Source organism: Odocoileus virginianus, chromosome 2 (assembly GCF_023699985.2).
Source record: "Odocoileus virginianus isolate 20LAN1187 ecotype Illinois chromosome 2, Ovbor_1.2, whole genome shotgun sequence".
NCBI lineage: Eukaryota > Metazoa > Chordata > Mammalia > Artiodactyla > Cervidae > Odocoileus > Odocoileus virginianus.
This window is the reverse complement of record NC_069675.1, coordinates 9009564-9027850: the sequence shown is the minus strand read 5'-3', so window position 1 is coordinate 9027850 and position 18287 is coordinate 9009564. Positions and strand designations below refer to the sequence as shown.

Below are 18287 nucleotides of genomic sequence, written 5' to 3'. Positions count from 1 at the left end.
CAGGCTTTCTCTAGTTGCGGCAAGCAGGGGTTCTTCTTCGATTCGGTATGTGGGCCTCTCACTGCAGTGGCGAGCAGGGCACGGGCTCCAGAGCTCGGGTCAGCTGTTGAGGCGCACGGGGTTAGCTGCTCCGCGGCAGGTGGGATCTTCCCGGGTCAGGGACTGAACCCATGTCTCCTGCATTGCAGGAGGATTCTCAACCACTGGACCCCCAGGAAAGCCCCATTTCTAAATTTTTGTTTCAAGCGAGAGAGACGTGGATCTTCCTTTCACTTGAACACTAGAGGCCACTGAAGAGCTATCAATTGGCCTAATTTCAATATTGTGTCTCTGAAAAGGTGGAGGCCCAAGGAGAGATCAGTAACGGCTGGTCAGTGGAGCAGTCACAACACACACACATTAATCGATGAAGTTCCTGTCTTTTGTGGCGGTGGCCTGTGGCAGCACAATAACATCAAAGGTCACTGATCACATGTCACCCTAGCAAATTTAATAATAATGAAAATGTTGGAAACATTGAGAGGATTACCAAAACGGGACACAGAAACACAGAGAGGAAATGCTTTGGGGAAATGGCACTGACAACCTTGCTCAACACAAGTTTGCCACAAATCTTCCATTTATAAAAAAAAAAAAATGCAGTATCTGGGAAGCACCATAAAATAATGAGGTATGCCAGTGTGCAAATATCAAATCATTATGTTGCACACCTAAAACTAATATAGTAAAAAGGAATCAATTTTATAAGTGAGATAATTATAAATTCAAATTATAGATTATAAATTATAAATTCAAATATGAAAATATTCAGAATTTAGTTTCATCTGTAACGGATGGATCTGAAAATATAATTAATACGCCTGTTGTTTCCAAGAGCCTTAGAGCATCCATGGATCACCTAGATGAACCTGGGGAGGAGCCGGGGCAATCCACCCCTTTACCTTGCCGCATGGAGTTGCTTATGCTGTTGTAAACTACTCCACCTTGTGGTTAAACAAGGGTACTGCCCGCAAGAAATCTAGACACTTCACGGTGAAAAATCACTATATTATGTGATAGAAGCTGTGAATGAGCTTTACAAAGTTCAAACAACACATAAAAGGAGAAAGTTAAAAATTACCCATAATTTCACTGCCTAAAGATATCTAGACACAAGTAGATTCTATAAATCAAATACAGGCATATAATAAATGAATATCCTTTGATAGAAGAGAATTAGTCACCTGTTGGCTTCTTCACTTTCAACAAATCAACATCTCCAGACGATTCAGGAATGAGAGCTGGTCAGGATTTGATCAGCTGGCATGTTGGAATAAAAACTCAGAACCCTGGCACCCAGCAATGAGGGAAGCCATCCCCTTGGGGCGCCTCGGTGTCCCTGTCTGTGAAAGGGTGGGGGGCAGGTGTCAGAGGTGGCACCCCAGTGGGACCCCGAGTCCGGCCCCTGACCTCCTGGTGCCCGTGTGGGGAGCCTCTGGTTGGTGACCGCTGGACAGAAGGAGCCCCAAGCTCCCGCCCATCATGCTTCTTCCTCCCCTCAATGTTAGTCTCCTACCTGACGTCTCTCCAGGGCGAGGGGCCTGTGCTTCCATCCCATAGCCTGGTTCCCACGTGGATCCATGGTTCCCCCCTGGACTGGAAGTTTCACGGTTTGAATCTGCACCATCTTGAGAGAGAAACCCTGGTGCCGACGTGTGTGCGAGCCTCCGGCTTGCTCAGCATCTGTGTGCAGAGATGCCTCCAGGGAGAACCCTCCCACACCATGTGCCAGGCCACGGTTCACCACTGCTCTTGCCGCCGCCTGTGGGCAGCCAGGTCAGAGCGAAGTGAAGCCAGACCCAGGAGGGCCCTGCAAGAGAGACGTCACCAGGAAGCCAGCCAGCCCGGCGAGGCCAGCCCACCTCGGGGACACGGGAACACCCAGGGCACAGCGGTAGGCAGCAACACAGTGGGCACCGACTTCCTGTCACTTCTTTCCTCAGGCAGGCGGGTGGTGTGCAGGGGGCGACTGCCAGGAGCGACTAGGGTGATCTCTGACTGCTGCCCTTTGGGCAGGGCCCACCTCCTGCTCTGCGCAGTTTTGATGTTTCCGGTCAAATGGCCGGGCACAGTGATTCACTAGGGCTAGATGCCGCAGACTGCCCCGTGTCTCACTCCGGTTCTGAGGGGTCCAAGGAGCCCTGGAACGCCAGGATTCTGCCCCATTTTTCAGGCTGGAGGGCAGAGGCCGTGGGGACAGAGGGCAGTGGTCTCCTGAGCAGCTGTCACCCCAGGCTTTGCAGAGGCTCCGAGGCGACCTGCCAGGTGAGGGCGGCCCATCTTTGGCTCCGAGTCATTATCTCAGTCGACATTTCCCAGCAGGGCCTAATTGCCATCTAATTGTTTTCTCTGTTTGTTGTGTGTCTCTAATTAGAGACGCAAACTCAAGGCTTGGAGGACAGGAACTCCATCCAGGGCTTTCTGTAACCCCTGTCCTGCGGGACCCCAGTGAAGACGCTGCGGGCAGATGGACGATCCAGGGCAGACGTGCAGACGGGCCCAGCTCCTGAGTCGTCTGAAGCACCCCGCGACAGGTCAGCAGCGACGGCCCTCCTCGAGCTGGCCTGCTCACTCTCGAGCCCCCTGCAAGCCAGGGGCTGGGCAGGCAGCAGAGTCCAAGGCCCGTGTCTGCTGGAGGAGACAGGCGCACAGACCAGCCGCACACGCCAAGCTTGGGCTGAGGGTGGGCGGATGGGAGGCCAGCGGCTGGGCCGCTCGTGGGCACCGGGCAGGGCAGGGCAGTGCGGCCGGGCGGAGGGTCAGAGCCGGACCTGGAGGCAGTGTCAGGGGTCGGCCGCCCCGTGGGCGCTGGTTGGGGGGCTGCAGGCAGGGCTGAGCCTGGGGGCGGGGGTGAAGGGCCGAAGACCACTCTGCACAGCCCTGAAGCGAGGGACCCAGGCCGGACCCTGGCGCACAGGTCCCACCTCCAGGTAAAGGACTGCCTGCCAGGTCTGCCCCCACTCCACCACGGCTTCTGTGGGGATGGCTCTCGGTCCCAAGTGACCCTGGCTCCCTAGTCTGTGGGAAGAGCCCCAATGAGCAGGAAAGCAAGACACCGGATTGGCAGCTGATCGCCCCGGAGATCGGGGACACAGCCCCTCTCCCGCCCTGCAGGACGTCCACCAAGCTCCTCCCTCAGGGGTCCCGTACCCCGAGAGCCTCCCAAGAAGACCCTCCTTTTCAGAGTGGAGTCCAAGTTTGGGGCTTCTGCAACCTGCAACTGAATTCCTCATATAAACAACCTGCAATATTCTGCTTCCTTTATTAATCACCATCGTGAAAAATGCCCCTCCCACCACCTGCCCCTCACTTCAAGGTAGCGTACTGAAATCACAGAAGGAAAATTCATTTAATAGTGGGGGAGCTGCGAGGGAACAGGGATGACAGCATCTCCGGCGGAGAGGTTGATGGAAGGCGAGAATCAGGAGAGCTCAGATGGACCCCTCATTCTCCACATGGAGAGGAAGACCCCACCCTGCAAGACCGGGCAGGTTTCAATCAGGTCTTGGGAAAATGAAAAAGGAATAAATTTGCATTTCTCATGAGAAGTTTTCATAGAGGATCCAAAAGTGGTCCTAACTTTTGTGGAAACTTTAAGCAGCCATGATTTCGTGGGAAATGGCAACCCACTCCAGCAACGTTGCCTGGAAAATCCCATGGTCAGAGGAACCTGGCAGGCTGTCATCCAAAGGATTGCAAAGTCGGACACGACTGAGTGACTAAGTATGCATGCAACAGGAATTTACCATTTTCATGAAAGGGTCTCCTCCCATCCTTTAAAGAAAATTTCCTAGAAGGAACTTGTCTGGCTGCTATTTATAATGTGGTAAGTAAATGTTTGATGAACAAAACTTGAGTATGAAAAAGCACTAATACAGCAAGGCCAGACTGTGACGCTCCATGCTGCTACTGCAGGACAGAGCCTGAGAGGCCAAGGCCCGCAGTAAAACCTAGGTTTTATCATTATCAGGTGTGAGGAATCCAATAGGCCAGGAGTGACTGCTTGGAAGGCATGGAGCAGGCACGTGGTTACTTTCGCCAGGGACTGGCAAGCTGGGAGGGGCCCTTCCTGCAGACAGCAAGGCCCCCAGATGCTTAGAAACACAAGGTTAAAGCAGGCCTTTGGTCCATTACATCATGACCCGTAAGCGTCTTCTGACTCCAATGAGAAACCTCATTCTACCTATGGTTCCTTTTTAAAAAACATGAATTTTATCACTGTTTAAAAAACTAATGGCCTGAGTTGAAGGAAGGAATACAGTGATATGACTTTGAATTCTTTTTTTCCTACACTTTGCACCTCCACGGTCATTTATATTTTCTAAAGAAATGACAGAAGAAAATAGACAAGATCTTGCTCAGTGCTGAAGCTCAGGAGTTTTAACAGCTTAGTACTCAAAGACTACTTCCAATTTTTTATAATGTGTTTAATGAGTTTATTTTGTCTTAACCAAGGGTTTACAAATAATAAGAAAAATTTCTATATCCCAAGGCTGGTCACCAAAGAAGGTGGTGGTATTTTTGTGAGATGTTGATTTTTATGGCTCTTGATGATATTTTTTAACTTTTTATTTATTTTTTTGGCTGTGCGGGGTCTTCATTGCAGGGCCTGGGGTTCTCGAGTTGTGGCGTGCAGGCTTGGCAGGCCCCCAGATGTGTGGTCTCAGTTCCTCTATCAGGGATTAGGCCCGTGTGCCCTCCCTCCAGTGGAAGGTGGATTCTTTACCAGTGGACCACCAGGGAAGCCCCTCCTTGATGGTTAATTTGGTGGAAAGGGTCACAGCCTTCATGATAGGGTGCCTGGTGTCAGCACTGTGCAAACGCGAGGGGCTGACCTTCCCTTATGGGCTCTGAGAGGTCCTCGTGGTTGGCCACCTCCCTTGTGTATGCGGGCTGCACACCCGTGTCTCTGGGGCTGCCAAGTGGGGTGTAGCCTGGACGTCATTACAGACGTGGAAGCCCTGGGTCTGCAGCATCCAGCTACCCCATCCAGAGCATCGTGCTTCTGTTTGTTCTGAGGGGCCAAGGCAATGAAACATCCTTCATTTTCAAGGACGCTGCCTGTTCACACCATGACTCCCCCCTCCCATCCAGACTGAGACCCCTGCACATGTGTGTAACTGAACGATAGAGGATATGGGGTCGGGGGTGGCTGGGTTTCCTGATGAGAATCACCAACCACAATGACCGTGCACCTACTGGGGCCTGGTGGGCCTCTAGACTGTCCTGACCCCCCAAACCTGGGCCAGGGGCTGCTATGCCCCCATCTCACAGGTGCACCCCCCCCCCCCACCCAAGGCCACACCTGAGCCCTACATCCTGTCTCAGGGTGGTTGGTCCTTTAGTCACTTTTATCATAAAACGGTTCGTAACAAAAACTGCTTGTATCACATGTGGAAGGTGAAGTGGACACTTATGTCCTCCCCTCCCAGACAGAGATCACGCCCGGGGCCTTCAACCCCTGCTCCCCGGGGCCAGGCCTTCTCACCACGTTGTCCGCTGTGTCCAGGACTGCACACAAAGACCAGACTCACTGTCCTTTACAGAACCCCAAACCCGCCTCCCGCCCGCGGCTCCCAGCATCACAGGGAGGGACCCCCAGGGCACCGTGCAGGCCCAGAGCCTCGGAGCTGATTCCTCCTGTGACTGCAAGTCTGTAGCCTTACCTGGAGGTACTGTGCCGAGAAACAAGCCAGACAGAGAAAGACAATCACTGCGTGGTGTCACTCATACACAGAGTCTTAAAGAAAAACAGAAGTCAGACTCATGGAAACAGAGGGCTGTGGCTGCCAGAGGCCCCGGGAGAGGCTGGCCTGCCGGCATCAGCCACTCCGCAGGCTCCGTTCTTTTCGCCAAGCACGTCATCCCCCTGTTGTGAAAAACGTGCGCTGCCTGGAAGAGCGACGCGCGGGGAGGACCGGGAGCGAGCCTGTGCCGCTCCCACGTCCGCCCGCGGCTCCCGGCTCAGACCCGGGGGCTGGGGCCTGCCGTCTGAGAAAGGCCTCCTGCTGGGTTCGGCTGACCGCTCCTTTCAGACTGACCGTGCCAGGAGTCCGAGTTATGCTTTGAAAACTCTCTTCTGAGAAAGTTTTAAAAGTGAAGCAGCAGAACAAAGCTGAAACATTTTAAGTAATTATTCTTAGAAGGCGACCTTCACAGCACCGCATTTTAGAGTAAGTCACCTCACCAGGACAGCCACGGCTGGCCCCGGTCCCCGGGCGCCCCTCTGCTTTCCCGCGAGGGACCCTCAGCGCTTCTTCCAGGTGAATTTCCTGCGGGCGCCCTCCTGGCCGGGCTTCTTCCGCTCCCGGACGCGGGGATCCGTGGTGAGCAGTCCAGCTGCAGCATAGAAAGAGACGCTTTTAGGAACCATGGAAAATGCAGGGCGGCAGGTGAGTCGCGTGAACCGACAGCTCCTGGGCTAAGAGGAAGCACCCGGGCCCGCGGCCAACTCCCCGCCTCACATAAACCTCAGCACAGCAGCGTGCTTTCCCTCTCCGGGGCCATCTTCCCGATTTCTGGGACAAACACCAGGCACGTTATTTGAGGCTGCCTGTCTTCTGCTCTGAGAGCTATGATCAATTCCTTTTTGGTTTTAAAACTTGCTCAACTGAGGACAAAGCTGCTCCTGTGTGGCATCCCTAGTCATTGCAAGGAAAGCCGCCTGGCGTGCTTACCGTGACAGAAGTGGAAGTTTTACAGACACTGTGACTGTAAGGGGTCTACACTTCCACACACTTCACCATCCAGGAGGTTTTTCTTTTTTTTTTTTTAATTTATTTTTATTAGTTGGAGGCTAATTACTTTACAATATTGTAGTGGTTTTTGTCATACATTGACATGAATTAGCCATGGATTTACAAGTATTTCCCATCCCAATCCCCCCTCCATTATGTACAAGTAACATATGACTTCACGAACACATTTGAGAAAAGAAACTTATACATTTGTGTGACAATAGTATTTCTTAGGACTTTGTTTCAAGATCTTAAAAAACAAATAGCTTGAGGGTTGTGTTCTCAGCTCAAGACTTGCGATCTGGGAGAGTAAAGTCAGCTTTGCTGCTGGCTTCCGTTCTCCCAGTCCTCAGGCGTGATTACGAGTCACTCTCAGCCTCCAGCCCTGAGAGTGACTGCCGTTTATAAGTATTACACAGGCTGGAGTCTTCACTGTTTTCTTCACTCTTCCAACACTAGCACTTCTTTTCACTGTGTGCCAGGCTCATGTATTTTGTTAGAGTACTTTTAATGGCCACACAGCAAAGGCAAAACTTCACTTACCACATACCCATGGCTTTTGCACGTACTCGACTTAAAAGGCATGGAAAAAAACAACGAACTTGCATGGAAGGCAAACCAGACCTGTCTAAATTCTAGTTGAAAAGTTAAGTGATGACACTTTATTACTTTCCAGGGCTCACAGAAACTCAAACGAGCCATACCTTGGCGCATCCATTCAACCTCGTCCTCGGTGATGAAGCTGCACAGGGCTCTGGCCACGGCCAGGCGGATGGCCCCCGCCTGCGACGACCGCCCGCCCCCCGACACCGTGCAGGTCACGTCGTGCTTCCCAAGCCGGTCGAGGAAATGAAAGGGGAACATGAGCTGCTCTCTGAGGACATCACAAGAGGTGGAGTTAGGTTTGCGGCATATACACACAACTTCGCAGAACGCTTAAGCTCTGGTCATTTATAGGAGCCACAACACACGCAGAGACACTGCTGTTTCAGATATTCAGACACCGTGAGAGTGGGGGTCGGTCTCTCTTTTTCCGGGTGCAGTGGCACACCTTGCCTCACTGAGGGTGAGTGATGGCAGTGACGATGCTGCTAAGGGAAGCTTTGATCACCTACTCGTTTGGGAGCGTAAACATGTATCTGCTTTCATTCCTGAAGCTTTTAAGGTTCCCAAGCAAATGCTTATAAGCATAAAGAAACTGAGACCAAAATTGAGAAAAAAATCAGGAGATAGGAGAGCACTTGCATCAGGGTGGTCAAGGTGAGAAAGAACTCCCAGGAAGCGGGGTCTGCAGTCAGGAGGCAGGTACCCAGAATACAGCGAAAGTCTATGAGGACAGGAAACCACACCCAAAGGGGAGCAGCTAAAAATGATCACTCCACTAGTCATCTGAATTAACCTGGACTGGGGTTTCCCTGGTGGCTCAGTCGTAAAGAATGAGCCTGCCAATGTAGGAGACGCAGGTTTGATCCCTGGGTTGGGAATATCCCTTGGAGAAGGGAATGGCAACCCACTCTAGCATCCTTGCCTGAGAAATCCCATGGACAGAGGAGCCTGGTAGGCTACGGTCCATGGGGTCACAAAGGAGTTAGACATGACTTAGCAACTAAACAACAAAGAGAAGCAATCAGGCAAACATAAGGAAATTACAAGCCTTGTTGATTGGGATGTATCCTTTAAAATCAAAAAGCCAAACCCAAATGCAGACCTCACCTGTCTTGGGTCACTGGGAAGTAGAGCAGGTAGTCGACCCCATTTATTTCTATCTTCCCACTTCCGTGGCCATAAACAACCGCCTCCGCATTTGCAGTCTTTCTCTTACCTTGAAAAATACAAGACATCTACTCAGTGAACATCTTGAAGACCAGGGCTCTGAGTGAGGCAAAACTACATTAATTTCCTCCCCCCAGAGTAACAATATCTAACTCTCTATAGGAAAGTTCTATAATTATTACATGTCAAACAAAAATAAAACAGGCAAACTACACTATAACTGATGTAATAACCTTATTATGGGGGTGATTTTGTTCTTTGATCCCATTTTAGAAATACTACAATGATTCTAGCTTCAACCAAGTAATTCACATTTGTTTACATTATTTTTAAAAAATGAATTCACCTAGTATTCTTTTTTAAATTAATAAGAATATACCTGAATCTCAACTGTAAATTTTTACAATACATTAACAGTATAATAAAGTTAAGTAAAAGAAAAGGAATAAAAGGTTGAAATAAAAGGAATCCTCAGGGAAGGTCACACTTCTTTGAAAATATTAACTGAAAATGACAAAGGAAATGATGTTTAACTTTTTAGAGTTGCAGATGGATCATTTAATAGCTCAATTCTTTAAAGTGACACCATGTCAAATGGCTCTGGGCATCTACAAGGAACATGTGAACTGAGGACCTGAAGTTTTCAGGTCTCGTAGTTTTGGAATCTGATGGGCAGATTCACTGAACATTTTCAGTGTATGGAAGAAAGCTCTGTGATAAATACTTTGCTGTTTCCACCAGTTGAAAATGTGAAAATACAGAACGCTAATGTGATTGTGTAGGTTATGTGTCCACATCCTTTCTTGGGATATTAAAGGGTTCCGGTTTTCAAAACGTCAACAAGAATCTTAAAACCTCGGAAATCCAAAGTAGCAACAGCAAAAATAAACAAAGGGACAAAAGGAACAGCGAAGGGCGAGAGCACACGCCCCCCACCGTCTCCCCACGCTCGGGGGCGCGCCTCCTCGCCAGGGCGCGTTACCTTGGCCTGTGCTGAAGGCCGTGCCCTGCTCATCATACTGCAAAGGCTCGATCAGATGTTTCTTCGACTGAATAGTCACTGTCCTGCGGAACCTGCCCACAAATTCCTCTTCGGCTGCATCGCACGGCAAGGCTGATAACCTTTCCAGCAGCCGGATGAACTGTGCGTACTGCAGACAACAAAAATTCATTAGGAGATGGGAGTGTAATTGCATTTGCTAAGTTTTTTCTATTTTTATATACTTGATCTTTCCAGTGTTGCTTTTCTTGATGAATTCTGACAGGATGACACTTGCGCTGCTTCTAAAACAGCGTGCAGGCGTGGCATTCTCCCCGGGCACCTCTGGTGCTCAATCTTTTCTTTCAAGAAACAAAGAGAGATAAACCTTTCAAAGAAAAATCCATTTCTCTGAATTGGGATATTACAAGAAAGTGAAATTTAAATTCCGTTTCAAAAAAATATTTAGATGATCTTTGAGTGTGACTTCTACTCTTTTACTAGAATTGCTATCAAGAGGAGCTTCATAAATAATTTCCAGTGAGTTTCGCACAGTAAAATGGGGAGAGTCTGATTTTGAGAAAATGTACCTCTTAAATTATATTTCATAATACACTTGGCAAATATATCTTTAGCTGTTCAAGCTGTGTTACTTTAATGTTTATGATTTCCTTTAAAACTGAACAATCAAGCTATTTAAAAATTCAAGAGATACTTGACTTAAAGGGCAACCTCTTGAAATAAATTATCCTTGCTACTCTGTGCATTTTTTTAATAGTTCTTGAACATGTGATTAGAAAGTAAACAACTTGGTATTAACCCTTAAAATTAGAAGCCAAAGTAATCACTCTAAAGTGTTTATGCAGAAGGAAGCAATCGACACTTGACCTCCTTGGTGAGCACAGAGCATGAGACCCCGCTTTTTGTGACCTGAGTTATGTTTCTGCCAACCCTAAAAATCAGGCTCGTCTTCATGACCTCTGCCTTTATAGTGAAAATCTGCCACTAGTGATTTGAAATATATAAAACTCACACAAGCAAGATTCCAAGGTCTACTTCAATGACTGCCTCCAAGGAAGTCACGAGAGAAGCAGTCTCAGGAAGGGTGAGGTGCTGGGGCACCCAGTCTGGTGGCGCCCGTCACCTCCATTCCCAGCTGCTCTCAGTCCTCTGGATGTGCCGTGACACCCCCGGACCCACAAGGAGGCGACTACAGGTGTGACACGGCGTGCTCAGGCACCGAGATCATGAGCTGAGATGTCACTGACCACTCCTGCCTCCTTCATCTTAACACCAGTTGTCAGCTTCAGGATTTCTTCTGTTACCCAACAGTCCAAAGTACAAAGACCCCATATATTTACAGATAGATAGATGAACAGATGAGCCTATATATTTGGTTGTTTTGTTTTCATGGCTGCACACCTTTAACAAAGTCTTTGGGATATTTCCAAAATGAAAACAAACTTGTTATTTCATAAAAAATGAAAGCAATCAGGAAATGGGAAACACTGAAATGATGCAGCCAGTTAAGAGGAAAAGAGAGATTTTTTTCAGCTGCATCCAATGTAGCGATACTGACTTCGCAGTCAGGATATTAGAAATTAATTTCAGCTCTACCATTCACCATGTCCAACACCTTAGTTTAGCAAATTGCAACTTTTCCAACACATTAATTTCTGTAACCACTTAAATGAAGAAAAGAGAAATCTAAGCACATGATTTAAAATCTACACAGTGGCAAGGTACTAACAATGTCAGCCACTGCCGTGGGAGGGAAAAAACCTTTCTCGAAACAATTTGTGAAATTTATCTACACTCCCATCTTCTGGAAATAATCTAAATCCAGAACATCAACATATTTAAAACATCAGATCTCCTCTGATAATCTTGGCATATGCTAGAATACTGAGCAAAATAAGAATCTGGCTGAGACCTAACCAAGGATCACCATCTTTATAGGATTTTGGGAGGCTGCTAAAAATGTATATTCCTGGGTGAGGCCGGTGGAAATTCTGAGCAAGGCCTGGATCGTGGGAAACCACATTTTGTTCCCAGCATTCCAGGTGATCCTGACACTGGTAGTTTTGCCGATTCTAAGAGCTGGCCATACAGACACTGCATTTGCTAAGCAGGAAGGGAACCCTGTGCTTCGTTTCTTTGCTATTTCATCTGTAACGGCTCCTTATATTTATCATTGGACTGTAAAATTAACACCCACTCTATTGAAGGATGTAAAAAATGACACCCGCCATACTCCCCCCAAGAAAACAGGCAGAGAGACTGCCAGCGCACTTGCAGGAGACGGTCTGGTCTTCTAGGCTGCCACCTTCCTGGCCTATGCGCAGAATCAGCTCCAAATGTTTTGTTTTGTTTTGTTTTAAAGGAAAACTGTCTTAGGAACACATGCTTCTTGAGGAACGTTACTATTAGGATCTTAAATATTAATATAGCAATTGTCTACAATCTTACAGCACCGGTCCCCTTAAATTAAAAAGATTAATTACTCACATCTTGATCTGACAGTTTTTCTACTAACATTTCTTCCAGTTCTTCCTTAATCAGCCATCTGCTGCCAATCGGGTCTCTGTTAAAATATCACATATATTCTCTTTTAAATTAACTACGCAATGAGAGTTACATCATGAAAGATCCCACAAGTGGTAGTGATTCTTGACGGGGGAACACGCTTTTGTATTAATATTACACAGCTGTAAAATTACATCCAAGTGAATAATTTTTTGAGATGGGTTACTACATTTCCTCAGTCTACTTTAGAAGAAGAGAGATCCAGTCTAGCAAATGTTCCATTGGCAGAGTCAGACTTGGCATTGTGAAACTTGCTGGATATTCAAGTCACTAGATTTCTCAAAAATTCAAATTGTGCTTACTTTTCATAACTTGTTTGACAGGAGAGGTTACGAAGCACAGTAATCTGTCAGTGGGCTAAAGTAGCAATGAATGCAAAGAAAAGGCTAGGGGCAGTACTTACAGCTTAAACTAGCCACATTCCAAAGCCTGGGTCTTTTGAATAAAACACATGAATATGCTGTGCTGTGTGTGCTCAGTCATGGCTCTGTGCAACCCCATGGACTGCAGCCCACCAGGCTCCTCTGCCCCTGGGATTCTCCAGGCAAGAACAGCGGAGTGGGTTGCTACTCCTTCTCCAGGAGATCTTCCTAACCCAGGGATTGAACCCACATCTCTTGCGTCTTCCCTGCATTGGCAGGCAGGTTCTTTACCACTGTGCCACCTGGGTCAAAAATTTATGTCTTTTGAATAGGAGGAAATATATGACTAACCAGTCTGAAATTTAAAACCAGTGGGTCAAGTTGATGGATCTAGTCTATCACTGTTTGCTAAATGGACACACAAATCTTTAAACACAAAATACATATAATACACACACACACATATATACATACACATATATACATAAGCACATAAGTGTACAACACAAAAATTTTGAAGAAATAATATTCAAATAGAGTAATTAAGTGCCATTTAAAATAAATCTGGAATGAAGTAATATAAAAATAATAACCTTAATAATTATATCCTCCAAAACAAAAAAACATTGTTCCATTATTTGGAATTATAATGATTAATGCTGAAATAATGAACACATTTTTCGCTTTATGTAATACCTAAGAAACACCAATGATAAGTGATATGTTTTTAGTTAGTATTTTAACGCAAAGAAGAACTTACTTGGTTTTAGGTTTTTCTGAAAACAGACCTTTGGCTCGCAGCTGGTCTTGGCGTTCCTCTACATGGAGCACCTTTCCATAGGCTTCCTGTGGCAAGTAAAACACACGCTGATCCCAGAGACAGCACATTCTCTCCACGACTTTCTACCTCCCTTTGAGTCCCCCTCATCTCAGAAGCGCCCCTCCTCAATTCTCAAGTCACAGCTGCACGGCAAGTGCTGCTGAAAATGCTTTTCAACAATACTACTTCTCACTCAAACTGAAGAATGGTGATTTCAATGAGAATTTAGTATTATGCATAGTGACACACTTCAACTGAATTTAAATAACTCTTTAAGAGGTTTACAACTAACTCAGGGAGGATAGTAAACACAAAATAAAGTTATAAATGACTTATTTGCCTTAAGAATTCCTCAAACAGAACCAAAAACTTTCCTTAAAAAATTTCTAATTTATATAGCAATATGCCTTTAAACTTGGAGAAATACCAGTAAAAATTATACCTACCACTGAACAACTTTTCTAATATTTAACACTTATGTAATAGTTAAGTCTTCACCATGTAGTCTGTGTCTTTAAAAGTTTTCTATTAATATTTACTTTTCATTATTTGATTTCTATTATTTACTTTCTAACAAAGACTTCAAATGTGTGCCACCTGTTAAACTGTAATGCAAGTACGGGAAATTTACCATTTTGTTAGAATTGTAGAAAAGCAATATTCTGGCAACAAAGGTGATTAATAAAATACATTTTTCCAGGAAATGAGCTTACAACAAGCAGAATAATGCAAGTGTCTCCCAGGTTTTTTTGACTGAGCCTATCTGAAGACTCATGTTGACTCTGTGTGTATTTCATACTAATTTCATGTGCGTATTTGTTTATAATATACTAATCTAAGGAACAGACATGTTCAAAGGATGAACTAGAGATGATATATTTTTTTTTCTTGCTAAATCATGAGAGCGTCTACTAATCTCAGAAGACACAACTTGTACTCACAGAGATGCCTGTCTGTATTTCAAACAGTCTTAATAATCTCCAGTTTGGGGGACAACCCTGTGTGGGTGCTGATCAGAGCACTATTTTATAGTCAAAGCTGCCAATAGAGAGTCTGCTCTAAGAATAGGCGTGTCCCTGGCTGCTGCCTCTGTACTGACCAGTGCTTACATTTTATCATCTTCATTTCTGCAACCTCTTCTCAGGAATCCATTTCTTTCAAGCAAAAAAGGAAGAAAGGGCAGACGCAGGAAGAAAGGCTGTAAGGATTGCACCTTTGATTTACATAAATATAGGTGAGAAAAGCCCAGATCATACTCCGTGGGCTAGGAATGGTGAGACGAGGACAAAGTTCACTTCCTGTGGCTGGGAGACTCCTGAGAGTGTTTTGTGTTGTTTGTTCTTGGAAGGGGCGTAGAATTGATAACTTAGAAGAGAAGAAGAAAAGCAGTCACATTTAGAAACTGTGAAGCCGGCTGAGCATCTCCGACACGGTGAAGAATAACTAGTCAGAGGTTCTACAGCTAAGTCCCCATCAGCAGCAGCAGCAAAGCCAAACACCAGGTCGGGAATGCACCGTCTCAGGCTCCACCCCAGACTTCCGGAAGAGGAACCTGATCTGTTAGAACCATGCCCCTAAGTAATGTACGCTGAAGTCTGGGTCTAAACACCTGAACTACGGAAAGAAATTAGGTTAATTCAATTCTATTGCCCAGATTAAAAATAACTACCTCTACAACTTGGACAGCAAGAAGATCAAACCAGTCAATCCTAAAGGAAATAAACCCTGAATATTCATTGGAAAGATTGATGCTGAAGCTCCCAATATTTTGGCCACCTGATGCGAAGAGCCAACTCATTGGAAAAGACCCTGATGCTGGGAAAGGCTGAAGGCAGGAGAAGAAGGGGACAAAAGAGGATGAGATGTTTGGATGGCATCACTGACTCAAGGGACATGAGTTTGAGCAAACTCTGGGAGATGGTGATGGACAGGGAAGCCTCGCGTGCTGCAGTCCGTGGGGTTACAAAGAGTTGGACACGACTGAGCAACTAACACACTGGCTTGTTAAAGCCCTAGTTAATTTTCTGAATAACCAAGGCAACAAAAACAAAAATAGTTGACCTGCCTCATAGGTAAGTTTCATGTCACAGTTTGGGCTGCTCAAGTTGCCATCGTTTGCCGGTGATTTCTTAGCAATTTTTACATTAAATCCATTTTCTCCTTAAACTTTTCACTCTGCTATTATCTTCTAGAGTTCATATTTAGCTCCATAAAAATGCATAAACAGTGTATGTAAAATCACCAGAAAAAATGTCAAATGTGAGAAAAACCATCCATGAAGGTATACGTCAAATTTCGAACATGGTTAAGTTCTAATCATTTATGGGGCTTCCCTGGTGGCTCAGATGTGCTTTGACAGTTGTGATCCATCAAGTTATATAATGCTCACATTAAAGCCCCTTGTTCAGTTCTCTAAATATTTAGGAAAACATATGTAAAGTACTTGGCACTGTGCCTGGCCTATAGTAACAGCCAAAAAAGGACACAGGGATGAGGTATGGCGTTTGGGTGTCAAATAAGCGAAACCATTTTATGTGCACGCTGTTTCTGCCTTTCTTTCTCTTCTAAATAATAAACCTGCTCTTCAGAGTCTGTCCTGGCTACTCAGAGACAAGAGTTGTCTGGAAAGTACACCCTACAGCTTCAGCTCCCTGAAGAGGTGTGTGTGTACTAATTTACATCAGAAAATCCTCAGAGAGTATAAAATACGCCAGGCACTGTCAACATCACAGATTATCAGCACTGGCTTCTGGTCCATTGTTCAATTTCTACTTAATTTTTAAGGGGCGCTAGAGGATTAGCCGTGACCCCAGCTACGCTAAGTTTATATACTGTATTTAATAGTATAATTTCAAATATGACAGGAATAACCCACATGTGAAATGCTGAATCATTAATCACAGCTATGATTAATATTTCATAAAATCAAAGCCAGTCTATCCACCCCTCATGTCATCAGATTTCCATAATGTATGAGTTGCATTTAGAAGGTGCCTAATTTGAAAATACCAGATGCTCAGGGTGCAAAAAAGAAATGCTTAAACTAAACTCTTCCAAGAGCATGAGCAATATGATTTTTAGTCTAAAGAAAACTAATTTTAGTCTTCCCAAATCTGTTTTGGTTTATTAATCATGTAGAAGTTCCAATTTTAGGAAGGGCAAACAAATAACATTTCTTAGGAGGGTGGTACAGAAAAAGTCTGTATATATATATTTATTTTTTGATATATAAAATATATACAACTAACAATAATTATCATCTTAGATACTAGTTCAATAGAGAATTTAAAATGTTTTTTGGAAAAAAAAAATCACAGAAAATAAATTTCCTAAATAACAATCTTCTCAAAATTTTTTGGCTACTGGCATATACAAAACCAACTGGAATAAACGTACATGTAATTCATTTCTCATGGATTTCATCATGCTATTTATCTAGAGTTCCAAGAGACATATTTCCACGGGAGACCATGACTGTCACTTCATGAACACAGTATGCTATACAGGTACACTTCATGTAATGCTATTCAGCACAAACAAAACAGTCTCACATATAGGTCACAGAGACAAGTCCTCTGGGAAAGTACACACCAGGAGTAATTACACAGGAGTGCTTGTGACTCGATACCATACATTTTCACTACCTAAAGCTCCATCATATATTTAGAAAAATAATTTTATCATTATAAAAGAAGTAATCTGATTGAAATCAACAGAGGCAGTAAGTTGAATCGGTTTTTAAAAGTTGACTTTCCCAATTGTTACACTTAGAACATACAAGATCCACAACAGTAATTATTCACATGTGAGGAAAACGTATATTAAAGATACCTCCAGAACAGCAGATTCTGTTACTGAATTAGTTACCAAAGTAACTCTCCACTATTCTTGCCTGGAGAATCCCATGGACAGAGGAGCCTGGTGGGCTGCATACAGTCCAAAAGGTCGCCCGGAGTTGGAGGCAACTGAAGCGGCATAGCATGCACAGATGCATGTCAAGAAAGGGCTGAAAACAGCACGCAGATGCAGGTCAGCCTGGTCTGTTGCTTTCTAAAAGGAAGCCCCTAATGCAGTTGTAAAGCAGAATTCTGTAATACTTCACTGTGGGAAGGGTCACTGCTTTAAGTCCATTTTTAAGTGCTGCTTCAAAAGTTTCCAACATGCGCTACCAGGGGACAGGGAGGACGTAAACTAAGGAAGAATTCTGGGGCGCCAGGTCCCCAGAACTTTCATTAGTTGGGTCTGGAACAACATAAGTGGACATACACACCCCTCTGGGGCTGCTGTGTGAACCCAGAAATTATTTAAGTCACTTAAAATAAACTGGAGAATTTCTACATGAGCCAGGCAAATGAATCCTATTTATCCCTACACTATCAGGATTAGAATCACTTCCTTTTTTTTCACATTTTAAACTTTTTTTCCCCCTAATTGGGTAGAACAGTTTAAGTATATAATAATCTACTTATTCCTTAATTTGACACTTCTTTGGGTAAAAATTTCATCTGTGGCCATATACTTGCTTTGAATTATAGAAATATTCTGGCAATACTCCAGTGTTTACTGTAAGACAAGTCATGAAATGTAAATGAGGTTTCTAAATTCCCAGTGTGGCTTTTAGAGATGAGGAACCTTATCTTAAAGGTTGTGGTGGGGAGAGCTGATGGAAAATTTCAATAAATGCTGAATGTTTGTGACAGCTTACAGTGTTTTCGAAGTGTTTCACACCCTTTCCCGAGCTCTGGTTTCACGGGATGTGAAAAGGTGTTCTGGGTGGAGAGGTTTCAGGTCACTTCCTTTACTACCTTTTTTCATTCTGCTCCTGAAAACTTAAATCATGTCTGAGAAGTACACAAGTTCTACTGGTAAGTGGCTATTAAGGAGATGGAAAGTCATCTACTTTGGGTAAAACAGACAGATGAGCAGGGCTGTCCAGCACGGAGCCCCTTAACCCTCCTCGGTGATCCTTTGAGAAGCTATAAGGCTCTCAT

General features: G+C 45.0%; 1 protein-coding gene across 1 annotated transcript in view; it reads right to left on the bottom strand.

The window, feature by feature from the left end:
• Positions 1-4451: 4451 nt before the first annotated feature.
• Positions 4452-18287, bottom strand: part of MRPS9 (mitochondrial ribosomal protein S9) — a 37577-nt gene continuing 23741 nt past the window's right edge. Inside the window, exons 6-11 of the mRNA XM_020915264.2 lie at positions 13237-13322; positions 12037-12112; positions 9532-9700; positions 8490-8598; positions 7481-7650; positions 4452-6378 (exon numbers count right to left, since the gene is read on the bottom strand). Coding sequence (XP_020770923.1) covers positions 6287-6378; positions 7481-7650; positions 8490-8598; positions 9532-9700; positions 12037-12112; positions 13237-13322 — 702 coding nt within the window. The 3' untranslated portion in view covers positions 4452-6286. The remainder of the gene's footprint in view (positions 6379-7480; positions 7651-8489; positions 8599-9531; positions 9701-12036; positions 12113-13236; positions 13323-18287) is intronic.